At 40.0% G+C, this 17,237-nt stretch overlaps 8 gene segments (V, D, J or C); 7 read left to right on the top strand and 1 right to left on the bottom strand.

The window, feature by feature from the left end:
- Positions 1-765: 765 nt before the first annotated feature.
- LOC124075041 lies at positions 766-1,283 on the top strand. The segment is given in 2 exon segments: positions 766-828; positions 936-1,283. Coding segments are annotated over 2 exon segments (375 nt in total).
- Positions 1,284-2,646: 1,363 nt separating this feature from the next.
- On the top strand, positions 2,647-3,230 carry LOC124075034. The segment is given in 2 exon segments: positions 2,647-2,702; positions 2,810-3,230. Coding segments are annotated over 2 exon segments (378 nt in total).
- Positions 3,231-5,314: 2,084 nt separating this feature from the next.
- On the top strand, positions 5,315-5,815 carry LOC124075031. The segment is given in 2 exon segments: positions 5,315-5,369; positions 5,469-5,815. Coding segments are annotated over 2 exon segments (381 nt in total).
- A 2,069-nt stretch (positions 5,816-7,884) lies between these two features.
- LOC124075021 lies at positions 7,885-8,456 on the top strand. The segment is given in 2 exon segments: positions 7,885-7,936; positions 8,044-8,456. Coding segments are annotated over 2 exon segments (387 nt in total).
- Positions 8,457-8,864: 408 nt separating this feature from the next.
- Positions 8,865-10,154, top strand: LOC124075042. The segment is given in 2 exon segments: positions 8,865-9,428; positions 9,644-10,154. Coding segments are annotated over 2 exon segments (363 nt in total).
- Positions 10,155-10,820: 666 nt separating this feature from the next.
- LOC124074890 lies at positions 10,821-12,325 on the bottom strand (the record flags this gene model as incomplete). The annotated part of the segment is given in 2 exon segments: positions 10,821-11,324; positions 12,190-12,325. Coding segments are annotated over 2 exon segments (471 nt in total), but the record flags the coding sequence as incomplete, so codon positions are not given.
- Positions 12,326-12,914: 589 nt separating this feature from the next.
- LOC124075027 lies at positions 12,915-13,473 on the top strand. The segment is given in 2 exon segments: positions 12,915-12,970; positions 13,078-13,473. Coding segments are annotated over 2 exon segments (384 nt in total).
- Positions 13,474-16,342: 2,869 nt separating this feature from the next.
- On the top strand, positions 16,343-16,875 carry LOC124075020. The segment is given in 2 exon segments: positions 16,343-16,394; positions 16,502-16,875. Coding segments are annotated over 2 exon segments (387 nt in total).
- Positions 16,876-17,237: the final 362 nt, after the last annotated feature.

The raw sequence follows: 17,237 nt of genomic DNA on the forward strand, positions 1-17,237 counted from the left end.
TGTCCAACAATCCAGAGACACAACAGATTCCCAACAACTATGTCAGTTGTTGCCTCTGCAGAAAGGAAACAAAATAATTTTCATTGCATTGCAAGTTCAGAATCTGATGTGTCCCAGCACATGATAGCACAAGTCTTTTGGTCAATAATATTCTGATACTGACACATTTTTAGAAAAATATCAGATCAAAGATATTGGATTTCACTTTATGCAGACGATATTGTATTTTATATATTTATTCCTGAACACATCATTCACAAGATTAATTCACTCATGTACAGATTTGGAAATATTTCTAAAATCATAACAAACCTTTAGCAGAAAATAATCATCATCAAATTCAGAAAAAACTGAAAACAAAAAGGTGATTTTCTATTGAAATGGTTTAAAGATGGGTATTGTTATCAGTGTTTAATGAAGCAGATAAAACTGATGACTATAGAAGAACATTTTACCCAATCACAAAAGTCTTAAAAAAGAGAAAAAAATAAACTTATTGTCATTACTACTTTATACATAAACTTTTCTAACAATTTTAATGCTGCATTAATGGTTATCGAATTTAACCTGCTGATTTGATGAACATCTTTATTAACTCTCAAAGCCATTCAGATAAAACAAGTCAGTCAGAGCATTTCCATAGAGAGCCACTTTGCATCAGCAGCACCATGCTCCAGTGCTCTGGGAGAGTTTATAGTCCTGAGAGTTGAACACTGGATGACTGACAGCTGTCCTTCATGACAACAGAAGCCACAGAAATCCTCCTCATCAAAAACATGACTTTGATCTGCGTCCTCATCTGGACTCTCCTCTGCTGCTGCTTCACAGGTAAAGTCCAGAGAATCAAACTCCTCTCCTCTATGAACATCCGTCCCTCTGAAATGAAGCCCACAAAACCATGACGCTGCTTTATGTTTTTGTCTCTGTGTCCTCAGAGTCCAGAGGACAGGTCACAGTGACTCAGCCTGCAGCAGTGAGCTCTGCTATTGGAGGCTCCGTCTCCATCAGATGTAGGACCAGTCAGAATGTTTATAACAATAACTTTTTAGCCTGGTACCAACAGAGAGGTGGAGAAGCTCCTAAAATCCTCATTTTCTATGCTAGCACTCGAGCATCAGGGATTCCAAGTCGTTTTACAGGCAGTGGATCAAACTCTGACTTCACTCTGACCATCAGTGGAGTCCAGGCTGAAGATGCAGCAGTTTACTACTGTAAGAGTTATCATGAGATCAACAGTCAAGCTGTGTTCACACAGTGAAAAATGGTCGTACAAAAACCTCCCTCAGTCAGACTGAACTGAAACTGAGCTGACTGATACACTTCACTGAGGACACACACACACACACACAGTGAACACACACAATTTCATCAGTTATAATGAATCAATCAACTTTGTTGCTTTATCACCAATTAACACGATTCCTGACCCATGTTTCAATGTCCGTTCATATCTTATGAAAATCCCATGTTGTCTGACTTCATAAAAGCTCAAGAAGAACCAGACTTTCACAGTTACTGAGAACATTGTTGATCATGACCTTTGACCTCAGCTTCATACTGGTTAACAGCTATTTGAACTATAACCATTTTCATTGACAAAATTTTACATACAAAACCAGAATGACAACAAAAGATATCCACAACCTTAAACAACTCAAAAGATTGATGAGATTGATTTGATGGGTAATCATCTTAGCATGTGTATTGGTAGTGAAAATAATTATTATTCACAAAGCTGGAATCACGACAACTGATACCCACAGTTTTAAACTATTAAAAAGTCATCTGGAATAAATTAACTTGTTGCTGTTGTGACTTTGGTCACTAAGAAATGATCCTAATATATCACATATTTTCAGTACAACACTTATGGCAGGATATCCAGGCCATCAACCACAAGACAACACCTGCCTGTGAAGCTGATGCTTCTATCCCACAAGTGCTGAAAGACAGAGCAACATGGCAGCGAGGAAGACCAACCCTCCTCTTGATAACCAGGTACTGACAAATCTCTATGTGGAGTAAATCCACAGAAGGCTGCTGGACCTGATAACTTCCCTGGCAGAGGGCTCACGGGATGTGCAGACCAGTTAGTGGATGTTCTCACAAACATCTTCACCATCTCTCTGAGAGGTGCCATTGTCCCAAAGTGCTTCAACAAACCACCATCATTCCCATGTCCATGAGGTCATTAGTGTCCTGCTTCAGTGACTATCGTCCCATTGCACTCATGCCTACCATCATGAAGTGCGTTGAGAGTCTGGTCATGAGGCACATCAAAGACCTGCTGCCCCCCACCTAGGACCCCTGCAGGTTGCATATTGTTCTTTTTATTTGCATTATATGAATAGACATAGACTTGTGTTGACTATTTAGTGTGGTGTTGCATAGCACATGGAGGAACACTGTTTTACTTCACTGTGTGCTAAACTCAATGTATATAGCTGAAATGAATACAACGAAAAGCACATAACTTGACATGTGTTGAAAGACGTGTCAGTCAAAGCATTTCCATAGAGAGCCACTTTGCATCAGCAGCACCATGCTCCAGTGCTCTGGGAGAGTTTATAGTCCTGAGAGTTGAACACTGGATGACTGACAGCTGTCCTTCATGACAACAGAAGCCACAGAAATCCTCCTCATCAAAAACATGACTTTGATCTGCGTCCTCATCTGGACTCTCCTCTGCTGCTGCTTCACAGGTAAAGTCCAGAGAATCAAACTCCTCTCCTCTATGAACATCCGTCCCTCTGAAATGAAGCCCACAAAACCATGACGCTGCTTTATGTTTTTGTCTCTGTGTCCTCAGAGTCCAGAGGACAGGTCACAGTGACTCAGCAGCCTGCAGCAGTGAGCTCTGCTATTGGAGGCTCCGTCTCCATCAGATGCAGGACCAGTCAGGATGTTTATGGCAGTAGCTATTTACACTGGTACCAACAGAGAGATGGAGAAGCTCCTAAACTCTTCATTTACTATGTTAACACTCGGGAATCAGGGATTCCTGATCGTTTTACAGGCAGTGGATCAAACTCTGACTTCACTCTGACCATCAGTGGAGTCCAGGCTGAAGATGCAGCAGTTTACTACTGTCAGAGTTATCACGAGATCAACAGTAAAGATGTGTTCACACAGTGAAAAATGGTCGTACAAAAACCTCCCTCAGTCAGACTGAACAGAAACTGAACTGACTGCTGCAGCTGGAAGCTCCTGCAGAGACTGATACACTTCACTGAGGACACACAGTGAACACACGTAACACTCTGATTTTTAATAATTTCTCTGTGTTTTTCCACAATTTACTACTCCACAACATAAAGAATAAATCTACAGATGTTTTCATATTTGAAATACTTCTACGTCATCAGTATTTACAGACACCAAACACCACAGAACCACGACTTTCTAATTTCTAATCTGGAGCCAAACGGAGGGAGAGAAGGAGAAGACATAAGCCAGCGGTCCCAGTGATTATAATGAGAAACGTGAGGTCTTTGTATGGGGAGGACATCAATAAGATGACTGAGTACTCTGTGCTCGGTCTCAGGCTGGAGACTTTTGAGACCGTGATGGAGAGGAGGACAAACTGTTATCCATCATGGACAATGAACAGCACCTCCTCCACCACACAGTAGACACACAGAGGAGCACCTTCTCCCACAGGCTGCTACAGGAAGTCTCTCCTGCCACATGCCATCACACTGAACAATAACAGCTAAAACTCTGCTCATAACATACAGTCACTACGCATTTTATATGTCTTTTACACACTCAGTTCACTGCACCTTACATTCTATTTTGTTTTGCACAACATTACACTGCTTATTTGTTGTATATACACGTTTTATATTGTTTTGTACATTACTATTTTAACATTTTTTGCATAGGTTATTCTTTTCTTTCACACTAGTATATCTATTTATCCATCTTCTCACTGACAAAATTTGACTGTAAGTGAAGTTGTTTTGTCTCAATTTAAAACTCATTGAAAAAAATCCCAAATTAAATTAATATTATATAATGTGTAATATTCTATTTGTTCAAAATTTTGAGAATTCTTGTGAATTAAAATTTTATATTTAGGTTCACAGAATTAAAAACAGATTCACATGGCAAATGGATGTTGTTGGATAGACAAAAGTAACAACAGAAACTTTTATTATTTTGGCTGAAAGTGTTTCATCACCAGATATGATTAATTTAGAAATAACTGGAATGACCACAGAAGACATACACAGTCTTAAACTATGAAAAAGTAATCTGGAGTAAATTGACTTCATACTATCAACCATACCGTGTTGACTCTGTGCATGAAGCTGAGAAATGTATTTATTATATCACAAATATCAGTGGAACAAAGTCAAGAGACGTGTCACATTATAATACACATGAGAAACTCTTTATTGTTTGAAAATGCTGACAACATGAAGAAAGGCAAGAACACTTTAATGTTGAAACACGTCAAGACAAAGAGAGAAGAAGAAAGAGAGAACAGACTGAGAGCAGAATGAGAGTAAAACCAGTAGCAGAGTCCCAGTGAGTCAGCTCAGGACTGGGAACACTGGTCTCTCCTCAGTGTCTCTGAGAGTGGAGTCTGGGAGCCCTGGGTGGCCTCACAGGTCACAGAGCCCACCTTCCCCCACTGGTCTGCAGGGAGCCTCAGGGTGCTGCTCCAGCTGTAGCAGCACATGACAGCAGTTTATTTATTTGATGGACTGATCTTTGTTGATTGTAAATGTTATCTGGTCTTTCATGGTGTACTTTTGGCAATCAACTCTGAAACTGACAAATGTTTGTAGAAAAATCTATAGATCAAAGATATTTGATATCAATTTATGCAGATGATATACTGCTTTACCTACAGATTCCTTTTACAACTTCTTGTATTTTTAAAAATTTAGGGTTATGTCTATGAACAGATCAATTTTTTTCTTTGAATCATCACCATAGTCATGAGTGAGTGACAACAGTGGCACGGCTTTGTATTGAAATGTTAAAAAAAATAATAACATTATAAAATGGGGAAAGATGTACTTACTGTCATTACAGCTTTATGCTTAAACAATTCCAATGTTTCTACCAATGCATAAATGATATTCTCATTAAAACTGCTGATTTGGTGAACATGTTTATTAACGCTTGAAACCATCACCAAGATAAAACAGGCCAGTCAAAACATTTCCATAGAGAGCCACTTTGCATCAGCAGCACCATGCTCCAGTGCTCTGGGAGAGTTTATAGTCCTGAGAGTTGAACACTGGATGACTGACAGCTGTCCTTCATGACAACAGAAGCCACAGAAATCCTCCTCATCAAAAACATGACTTTGATCTGCGTCCTCATCTGGACTCTCCTCTGCTGCTGCTTCACAGGTAAAGTCCAGAGAATCAGACTCCTCTCCTCTATGAACATCCAAAATGAAGCCCACAAAACCATGACGCTGCTTTATGTTTTTGTCTCTGTGTCCTCAGAGTCCAAAATCCAAGTCACAGTGACTCAGCCTGCAGCAGTGAGCTCTGCTATTGGAGGCTCCGTCTCCATCAGATGCAGGACCAGTCAGGATGTTTATTATAGCACATACCACTATTTATCCTGGTACCAACAGAGAGATGGAGAAGCTCCTAAACTCCTCATTTACAGGGCTACCACTCGACAATCAGGGATTTCTGATCGTTTTACAGGCAGTGGATCAAACTCTGACTTCACTCTGACCATCAGTGGAGTCCAGGCTGAAGATGCAGCAGTTTACTACTGTAAGGGTCTTTTTGACTGCAGCAAGTATGACTGCTTCACACAGTGAAAAATGGTCGTACAAAAACCTCCCTCAGTCAGACTGAACAGAAACTGAACTGACTGCTGCAGCTGGAAGCTCCTGCAGAGACTGATACACTTCACTGAGGACACACACACACAGACTTTTCACCATCCATTCAAATCTTATCACAATCCCAGTGATGCGCACAGGTAGGGCAGATTTTGTTAATAGCAGACCATTCGTGATTATCGCATATATTCATTAAATAAAATGGTTGCCAAACTGGTGGATGAGGTCACGTGAGTGACGTGTCTCACTGGATTCAATATGGCGACTCAGCTCTGAGGGTTTGAATCAAGAGAGTGGGGAACAAAAGGTTAACAAAGTGATTGAACACGTATTCAACAAAGAGAGTAAACCGGAGTTATGTTACCATATGATCCAAACACTCAGATGGTTGTGGATGTCTGAAGTGTGTTTATTGAGGACACACACAAACACACACCCAATAGTGTTAGAAAATCAGCTAATGCTGACAAGTACTTCAATAAACTCTTCAATTTACATATTATCTAACAATATTACCTTTTATTACTTATAATATATAATATTATCTATTAATATTACATATTACACATAACACACACACACACAAAAAACAGACTCATAGTGGAGTGTCTGAAATGTCTGATAATAAATCCGGTTATTTGGAGCAAATCAGTGATTACCTTTCAGACTTTAAAATGGAAACTCAGAGGGCAAACACTCAGATCATCTCATCTTGTCTTCAGAAAAGGATCATCTAACATTTAAAATGCTGCTAAGGAAACCTCTGAGGATTTGATTTATAATGTCTGCTGTTTTAATTTAAGACAGCAACATGACAGCCATCATTGTAATGATCTTTGTGGACATCATTGAGTTCATTGCTTGGCCTTTATCGTTTTAATATACACAGAACATCAGCATCACTGCAACAAACACAAAGTCAACATTCATCTTGTGATGAATGTGGAGACAGAGATAGAAGTAGTTATCACTTTATGCAGATGATACCCTGATTTATATTATAATCCTTAAAATCATTTTTAATATCTACATTTTATGTCAGATCAGAAGGATACTTTAGTGAGCAAGATGTGAACATTACACATGGATCCTCAAGGGAAGACAGTCGTAATAAAGACTTTATTATTCACCAATGAAATCATTTTACCATGTGGATTGTTGCCAGAGTTAATAAGAGGATGAAATTGACATGACATCAAGAACACAACCACTGTTTACATGAAATTGGAAAATAATCCTGAAAAATTAGATTTGTTAATGTTGTGACTTTTTGCATTAATCTAACAAATGTTACTCATGTTACATATTAAAGAAACATATTCAGAAAATGATTGACTTTTATCATACACATGATAAAATCTTTATTGATGGAAATTGTTGAATGCGTCAACGGAAGCAAGAACACGTTAATGTGGAAACCTCATGAGAAAGAGAGAAAAGACTGAGAGCAGAATGAGAGTAAAACCAGTAGCAGAGTCCCAGTGAGTCAGCTCAGGACTGGGAACACTGGTCTCTCCTCAGTGTCTCTGAGAGTGGAGTCTGGGAGCCCTGGGTGACCTTCTCTTATTTTTAAAGATTTAGGGTTATCTGAGAACAGATCGAACTTTGTCTCTGAACCATCATCATATTCATAACTGACTGACAACAGTGGCACGGCTTTGTATTGAAATGTTAAAACATCGGTATTATTAACAAGGCTCACTGAAACAGATAAAACTGATGACTGTAGAAGAACATTTTACCCAGTCATAAAATCATTATAAAAAGGGGAAAGATGCACTTCCTGTCATTAAGGCTTTGTGCTTAAACTTTTCTAATGTTTCCAATAATGCATTAAAAATAATCTAATTAAAACTGCTGATTGATCAATATCTTCATTAATACTTGAAACCATCAGGATGGAAACAAGCCAGTCAGAGCATTTCCATAGAGAGCCACTTTGCATCAGCAGCACCATGCTCCAGTGCTCTGGGAGAGTTTATAGTCCTGAGAGTTGAACACTGGATGACTGACAGCTGTCCTTCATGACAACAGAAGCCACAGAAATCCTCCTCATCAAAAACATGACTTTGATCTGCGTCCTCATCTGGACTCTCCTCTGCTGCTGCTTCACAGGTAAAGTCCAGAGAATCAAACTCCTCTCCTCTATGAACATCCGTCCCTCTGAAATGAAGCCCACAAAAGCATGACGCTGCTTTATGTTTTTGTCTCTGTGTCCTCAGAGTCCAGAGGACAGGTCACAGTGACTCAGCAGCCTGCAGCAGTGAGCTCTGCTATTGGAGGCTCCGTCTCCATCAGTTGCAGGACCAGTCAGGATGTTTTTTATAGCAGCCCATACCACTTTTTATCCTGGTACCAACAGAGAGGTGGAGAAGCTCCTAAACTCCTCATTTACGGTGCTACCAATCGAGCATCAGGGATTCCAAGTCGTTTTACAGGCAGTGGATCAAACTCTGACTTCACTCTGACCATCAGTGGAGTCCAGGCTGAAGATGCAGCAGTTTACTACTGTCAGAGTTATCACTATATCAACAGTCAGAATGTGTTCACACAGTGAAAAATGGTCGTACAAAAACCTCCCTCAGTCAGACTGAACAGAAACTGAACTGACTGCTGCAGCTGGAAGCTCCTGCAGAGACTGATACACTTCACTGAGGACACACAGTGAACACAGAAAACACTCTGATTTTTAATAATTTCTCTGTGTTGTTCCATAATTAATTGCCTCCCCAACATAAAGAATAAATCTACAGATGTTTTCATATTTGAAATACTTCATACATCACTGGCAGCATTTCCAGACACAAAACACCATAGAACTACAACTTTCTAAATTAAAGTCAATGTGTGATCTTCTCAGTGAGAAATAATGGACAGTGATGTAGAAAGGCTTACAGACAGGTACAGGTCCCAGTTAAGGACATAAAACATGAGGGAAGAAAGAAACACTGGAATCCATGACAAGGACACAGTGGAGGTGGGCTGGTATATGTAGTGAGTGATTGATGAGGGAATGAGGTGCAGCTGAGGAGGTTGACAGGAAACTGCAGGGAGGATGAGAAAAGTGGGAACAGGTGTGAAGATGGATGAGGCAGTCAGGTGATGGAGGAAGGAGGGAAAGTCTGAGGGCATCTGGTGTGTCTCTCTGTCACTACATGGACTTGAGACAAAGAAATCTGTCCACCTGTAACTGATGAAGACTTCCATGTCTTCTGGCTCTGCCCACATGTCCAACAGGTCTGGTTGGAGTCTCGGTCTCAGCATCCCCTCATCCCTCATCACTGCTTTACTTGTTCAAAATGTCCACATCACAAACACCTACAAACATGTCAGACCTGCTGCTACCAGACTCTTCAGTGTCCTCTGCATGTAAATGTGTAGTTGGGTGGTGTCAGCAGTGAGGGGGAAACAGCAGGACATGTTGAGGACAGCTACAGTCCACTGACTCTGTGTGTTTGCATATGTGTCCTGCCTCTGTGCTCCCAGCCGTTAAGAGGCCAGTGTTGATCAGTGGCTGTCCAGGCCTTTCAGAGCCACTGACCTGCCGGCAGCACAATGATGATGTCCCTGATCCTACTGCTGCTCACCCTGGGGCTCCTTGTTCAGGGTGAGACTCTCTTCTGAAAACTTTGCTTCAGGATGCAGCCAGGTTCACCACAGTGATGTTCTGCTGTGATGGAGAAACAGTGAAACAAGCAGCATTTACCTTCTTCCATCTGTTCTCCATGTTAAAGAGATGATCCTCTTCTGTTTGGATGTTGATCATCTTTCTCCACACTGGATTTGTCTCAATAACCTTCTGCTCTTTTTCATGTTTTCCAGATTCATCAGGAGAAATCATCCTGACTCAGTCTCCTCAGACTCAGTCTGTTGTTCCGGGACAGACTGTCTCCATCAGCTGTAGAGCCAGTTCAAGTATGGGTAGCTACCTGCACTGGTACCTTCAGAAACCTGGAGAAGCTCCTAAACTTCTAGTTTATTATGCTACAACTCGTTACTCTGGAGTTCCTGATCGTTTTAGTGGAAGTGGATCTGGGATTGACTTCACTCTGACCATCAGTGGAATTCAGGGTGAAGATTCAGGAGTTTATTACTGTCTACAGTGTGGTTACAGCTTCCCGTTCACACAGTGAAACAACATCGTACAAAAACCTCCTCAGCTGGAAGAACTGATCTGAATCAGCAGCAGCACAGAAATGAAAACACTAAGGCTTTCAGTAAAATACACTTTAGACAATAACAGGGATAGAAGGTAACTGTCAGTATAAAAGGAATATGTGTATTTCTTTCTATAATAATATTGTTGCCGTTTATTCCAAATTTTTTGAAAGTCTGACAATAATGTAAAAGCAACAGTATGTTCAGTTGTGGTTTTTACTAATGTCATTAGAAAAATGAAATTATTTATAAATATTAATTGCATGCTGAATGAATTTTTTTTCTTGGTTTATTTTGAAAGAAGAAACTTTATTTTAAGAACCTGAAAGCAGAAAATAATCAAGGAACTTTAACTCTGATAATGAATTGAGATTGTTTTCAATTATATCTTTTTTATTCTATTCATTGCCTTTCTCTCAGTGACAAAATCTTTTGGTAAACTTATACTGTCTCAGTTTAATATAATTTGACTGAAAATGTCAAATTAAACTCAGATAGTATCACTTTACGCAGATGACCCTCTGCTTTTTATGCAACATTAATAAAAATCCTCATGATTTATATTTTTAAATTGAGATTTAACAACGCAATCACGTGGCATGAGGATATTGTTGGGTAAACATCAGTAATAAAATAAAGTTTTTAATCACCAAAGATGATTAATTTTGATAAAACTGGAATGACCACAGAAGACATCCACAGTCTTAAACTATTAAAAAGTCATCTGCAGTAAATTGACTTCAAAATATCAACCATACTGTGTTGACTCTGTGCATGAAGCTGAGAAATGTATTTATTATATCACAAATATCAGTGGAACAAAGTCAAGAGACGTGTCACATTATAATACACATGAGAAACTCTTTATTGTTTGAAAATGCTGACAACATGAAGAAAGGCAAGAACACTTTAATGTTGAAACACGTCAAGACAAAGAGAGAAGAAGAAAGAGAGAACAGACTGAGAGCAGAATGAGAGTAAAACCAGTAGCAGAGTCCCAGTGAGTCAGCTCAGGACTGGGAACACTGGTCTCTCCTCAGTGTCTCTGAGAGTGGAGTCTGGGAGCCCTGGGTGGCCTCACAGGTCACAGAGCCCACCTTCCCCCACTGGTCTGCAGGGAGCCTCAGGGTGCTGCTCCAGCTGTAGCGGCCGTCCTTCTCCAGCACCCCGGGGCTCCTGCTCTCCTCCCAGCTGCTGCTGCCGCTGCTGCTGCCGTCCACCTTCCAGGACAGACTCCAGTCTGAGGGGAAGCCCTTGTTGGCCAGACACATGAGCGTGGCCTTCCCCTGCTGCAGCTCCTCACTGGAGGGGGGCAGCACCGTCAGGGTGGGGACGACTCGACCCGCTGCACAGAGACACATTAATAAAGTTTATATGAGCTCAACTAAACTCCATCCTGTTGGCTGCAGCAGAGGAGGCTTCTAGTTCTGTTGCTCTTCCTCAGATTGGATGAAACTGCTCTTAAACGTTTCACTTCCCCCTCTGAGCTCAGTCACCATGGCAACAGACAGGCATCACTGCTGAACCATGGCAACAGACAGGTTTCAGTACCACAGAGGAAAAGTTCAAACTGACACAGTAACTTTGGAAAGTAAGATTTGTTTGATAAAATAAACATTCAGAAGGTTTTAGCTTAAAATCTGACATGTGGGATGAAGATTGTGAGACTTTTCTTGTTTTAACTTTCTCAAATATTTCTTGTCTGAAGCCAAAAGCTGATAAATGATGAAATGTGTTTGTTCTCTTCATGTGAAGCAGGAATCATCACTGAACAGTCAGGCTTCATTACTGAAACATTCAAATGAATATTTTTAACTACTGAACCACTTTTTCAAACTCATAAAATCCTCACAGAAAATATGTTGAATGACTTCATTAGTCTGGGAGAAAGATCGAGTCACACCCATGAACACTGAACTCTGAACTACAAATTACTGACCTGAAATATTAGAAGTTAAAGTTTTAAAATATTTTCTTCAGACACAGTAATTCTGAGTAGTTTTCTACAATTAAAATTGTCAAAATTTAGAGAAAAAACTTCAGTCATGTTGATTTCAGTTTGGTTAACAACAATGTGAAGCCTTCAAGAATTTGATCAAACACATCAAATATCAAATTTCCAACAAAACATTGCAGTAAGGTCTACAGATGTGTAATTCAAACAGTAAAAATATAACATTTGGTTGATTAACAGAGTAAAATGTACTTACCTCCAACATCCAGTCTGGTTCCTCCACCGAAAGTCCACCACAGTGATACAAACTGATTGAGCCGCCGTACAAAAACCTCTGACTGTAGAGAGACACGGCTCTCTGACTTTGACACAAACACATTCAACAAACACGTTCACAGTTTACCCAGTTCATGTCATAACTGGATAAAGTGTTTAAAACACAAAATATGAACATGTACTTGAGGTTTATTTTGTGAATTTTTAAAAATCTACAAGAAACAGAAATTTATGTTTCAGTAAAACTAATTCAAATGGCATAATTATGAAGACATCTCTACAATAAATCCTGACAAGTGTAAATATTATCATAAACATGTGTAGTGTAGATTGATATGAATGGAAAATAATATTTGTGTTTTTTTGTGTCACATTGATGTTGATTTGTGTGGTTGTGATTTAGCGGGATTCACTAAATATTCGGTGGCAATATTTGTCCATCAAAATCATCCCAAAATACAGATGAGCTCTGACACATTCCTAATCAATACTGTGATAAAGTGATTGATCCATTGATCAGCAGCATCATGAGAGTAATCCAAGTCCCTGTTGGAGTCAGTCAGAGCATTTCCATAGAGAGCCACTTTGCATCAGCAGCACCATGCTCCAGTGCTCTGGGAGAGTTTATAGTCCTGAGAGTTGAACACTGGATGACTGACAGCTGTCCTTCATGACAACAGAAGCCACAGAAATCCTCCTCATCAAAAACATGACTTTGATCTGCGTCCTCATCTGGACTCTCCTCTGCTGCTGCTTCACAGGTAAAGTCCAGAGAATCAAACTCCTCTCCTCTATGAACATCCGTCCCTCTGAAATGAAGCCCACAAAACCATGACGCTGCTTTATGTTTTTGTCTCTGTGTCCTCAGAGTCCAGAGGACAGGTCACAGTGACTCAGCCTGCAGCAGTGAGCTCTGCTATTGGAGGAACCGTCTCCATCAGATGTAGGACCAGTCAGAATGTTTATGTTTGGAACGGCTACCACTTGTTATCCTGGTACCAACAGAGAGATGAAGAAGCTCCTAAACTCCTCATTTACTATACTAGCACTCGAGAATCAGGGATTCCTGATCGTTTTACAGGCAGTGGATCAAACTCTGACTTCACTCTGACCATCAGTGGAGTCCAGGCTGAAGATGCAGCAGTTTACTACTGTCAGAGTGCTCACTATATCAACAGTCAGTGGTTGTTCACACAGTGAAAAATGGTCGTACAAAAACCTCCCTCAGTCAGACTGAACAGAAACTGAACTGACTGCTGCAGCTGGAAGCTCCTGCAGAGACTGATACACTTCACTGAAGAGACAAACACACACACACAGTGAACACACAAAAACACACACAAGCAGACTTTTCACCATCCATTCATATTTCATTATAATCCCATGTTATTTAATTTCACAAAAACTCAGGAGGAGCTAACCTTTGATCATTTATGAGACATTTCTTGATCATGACCTTTGACCTCAGCTTCATAATTATTTACAGCTTTTTCAAGTATAACCAGTTATGTTTATGTAATATAAAATATCTAAACATTTGACCATCATGGGTTGTTATACAGATGGATTGATACCAAACAAACTTTCAACTTTGAGGAAAATTTTTATAGATATGAATTTGTGAAGAAATGAATAAAAGCAGGACAGTCTTGTTGCCAAGAGTTCCTACCTTATTCCAACATGTGTTTCCGATATGAAGTATATAGTAAGGAAATAAAGACTTTGATAAAATAAAACCACAAGGGAATCACTCCCTCATCACATTTTCACTGTTTCCAATTATTAAAATCAACCACACATGAGTAAGAAGACATGAATGATGAAATGTGTCCTAAGAGATAAATAGAGAGAGAGAGAAAGATAAAATCTCAAATAAGAGTTGTTATATCACTTTATGCAGAAGATACTCTATTTTTTTTTCCCAAAACTGAAATTCCTTATTTTTCATGCTTGGAAGATGGCGGCGTGCAGGAGTGCTGCTGCTCGTAGCTCTCCGAGTTGGAGAATGCCGGTCGGGCAGTAATGCCAGACTAAGGAAACAACCCCGCAGACCACCGCTACCAAGTGTCTTCCTCACTAACACCAGATCCATCACGCATAATATGGACGAATTGAAGTTACAGTCCTTGTCACGACCAACTTTGTGAGAGACTGCAGCGTTATTCTCATTACGGAGACGTGGCTTCCCCGACGCTGCTGTTCAGCTTACGGACCGCATGCTACACCGGCAGCACCGAAACAAAGACTTGGGTAAGAGCAAAGGAGGGGGACTTTGCGGGGAGCAGCCGTGGCCTAGAGGTTGGAGAAGCAGCTTGTGATCAGAGGGTCGCCGGTTCGATTCCCCCACCGTGTGTTTCACTGCATGTAATTTGCCAGGTGTTGCATGTGTGGGTTCAACTAAGGATGGGTCAAATGCAGAAGATGAATTCAGTGTGTGTATGTAAAAATATATATACTGTCAATAAAGCTGATTCTTCTTCTTCTTGTGTTTACGTGCATACCGAATGGTGTAATAACAACAGGATCATCGACATGCATTACTCTCCTGATTTAGAGGTTCTGGCAGTCTTATGCAGACCTTTTTACTTACAGAGAGAGCTCACGGTAGTTATCGTGTCGGCTGTCTGCATACCCCTGGATGTTAATATTAGCACAACCTTTAGCCTCCTGCTCGGCATCATAAAGGAACAACAGTTTACCCATCATGATGGAGTTTTTACTGTTGCTGGAGAATTCAACCAAGCGTGTTTAAAGTCTGTACTCCCCAAATTCGTCCAGTACGTGGATTGTGCCACCAGGGGGAATAAAACACTGGATCATGTTTATTCCAACATTAAACATGCTTACAGAGCCTCTGAGAAGACAAACAAAGCCACAAATAAAGACAATAAAAACCTGGCCTGAGGGAGCTCTCTCTCAACTACAAAACTGTTTTGATCTTACCACTGGGGACCTATTTGACCAGCAGGAGACTGTACTTCTCTACATCAAAAACTGTATGGACATTGTTACAGTTAACAAATAGATACGAATCTACCTAAATCAAAAACCCTGGATGACCAGTGAAGTTCGGGAACTTCAGTCAGTCCCCACACATATACAGACACAATTCCAGTCAGTCATCATCAGTTATAATGAATCAATCAACTTTGTTGCTTTCCCATAAATGAACATGAATCCTGACCCACATTTCAAAGTCTGTGCAAATTTTACTAAAATCCCATGTTGTCTGACTTCATAAAAGCTTAAAAAGAACCACACTTTGACAGCTATTGAGAGAATTTTTGATCATGACCATTGACTTCAGCTTCACACTTGGTTTCAGGTATTTCAACTATAATCATTTTCATTGATATAATTGTATGCATATGAACATTTAATCATAATAGGTATTATTAGACAGGTTCACTGATACCAAACAAACCTGGAACTATGATGAAGATTTCCACAGTCATGAAAGTTTGAACAAGAGAATAAAAGCAGGACAATCTGATCGCCATGACTTCATATCTTATTCTGACAAATGTTTTTGTTGTGAAAGAACTTTCACTTGAAAATAAACCATAATAAAATCAAAGAATGATGACATTTTCATTGTTTTGAACTAATAAAACCATCCTGAGCACACAAGTAAGAAAACATGAATGTTGAAACGTGTAATGGGAGATCGATAGAGATCTAACATCACAAATGAGATTCGTTATATCACTTTATGTTGATGATACCCTATTGTTTTGTTTCTAATACTGAAAATCCTTGTTTAAGATGAAAAGTTATATTCAAAGCTACAGAATAATTTCTATGAGAAATTATGAACACATTAACCATCTGACCATATGTATTGTCACCAAAGATAAATAATAGACAAAACCAGAATGATAACAAAAGATTTCCACAGCCTTGAACGACTCAAGACTCATCTGGAATAAATTGATGTGTAACTGCTATGACTTTGTGCCCTGAGTAATCATGTATGTCAAAAGTCAGAGCATTTCCATAGAGAGCCACTTTGCATCAGCAGCACCATGCTCCAGTGCTCTGGGAGAGTTTATAGTCCTGAGAGTTGAACACTGGATGACTGACAGCTGTCCTTCATGACAACAGAAGCCACAGAAATCCTCCTCATCAAAAACATGACTTTGATCTGCGTCCTCATCTGGACTCTCCTCTGCTGCTGCTTCACAGGTAAAGTCCAGAGAATCAAACTCCTCTCCTCTATGAACATCCGTCCCTCTGAAATGAAGCCCACAAAAGCATGACGCTGCTTTATGTTTTTGTCTCTGTGTCCTCAGAGTCCAGAGGACAGGTCACAGTGACTCAGCAGCCTGCAGCAGTGAGCTCTGCTATTGGAGGCTCCGTCTCCATCAGATGCAGGACCAGTCAGAATGTTTATTATAGCAGCCCATACCACTTGTTATCCTGGTACCAACAGAGAGATGGAGAAGCTCCTAAACTCCTCATTTACTTTGCTAGCACTCGACAGTCAGGGATTCCTGATCGTTTTACAGGCAGTGGATCAAACTCTGACTTCACTCTGACCATCAGTGGAGTCCAGGCTGAAGATGCAGCAGTTTACTACTGTCAGAGTGCTCACTATATCAACAGTCAGTGGTTGTTCACACAGTGAAAAATGGTCGTACAAAAACCTCCCTCAGTCAGACTGAACAGAAACTGAACTGACTGCTGCAGCTGGAAGCTCCTGCAGAGACTGATACACTTCACTGAAGAGACAAACACACACACACAGTGAACACACAAAAACACACACAAGCAGACTTTTCACCATCCATTCATATTTCATTATAATCCCATGTTATTTAATTTCACAAAAACTCAGGAGGAGCTAACCTTTGATCATTTATGAGACATTTCTTGATCATGACCTTTGACCTCAGCTTCATAATTATTTACAGCTTTTTCAAGTATAACCAGTTATGTTTATGTAATATAAAATATCTAAACATTTGACCATCATGGGTTGTTATACAGATGGATTGATACCAAACAAACTTTCAACTTTGAGGAAAA

This window comes from Scatophagus argus, chromosome 17, assembly GCF_020382885.2.
Source record: "Scatophagus argus isolate fScaArg1 chromosome 17, fScaArg1.pri, whole genome shotgun sequence".
NCBI lineage: Eukaryota > Metazoa > Chordata > Actinopteri > Scatophagidae > Scatophagus > Scatophagus argus.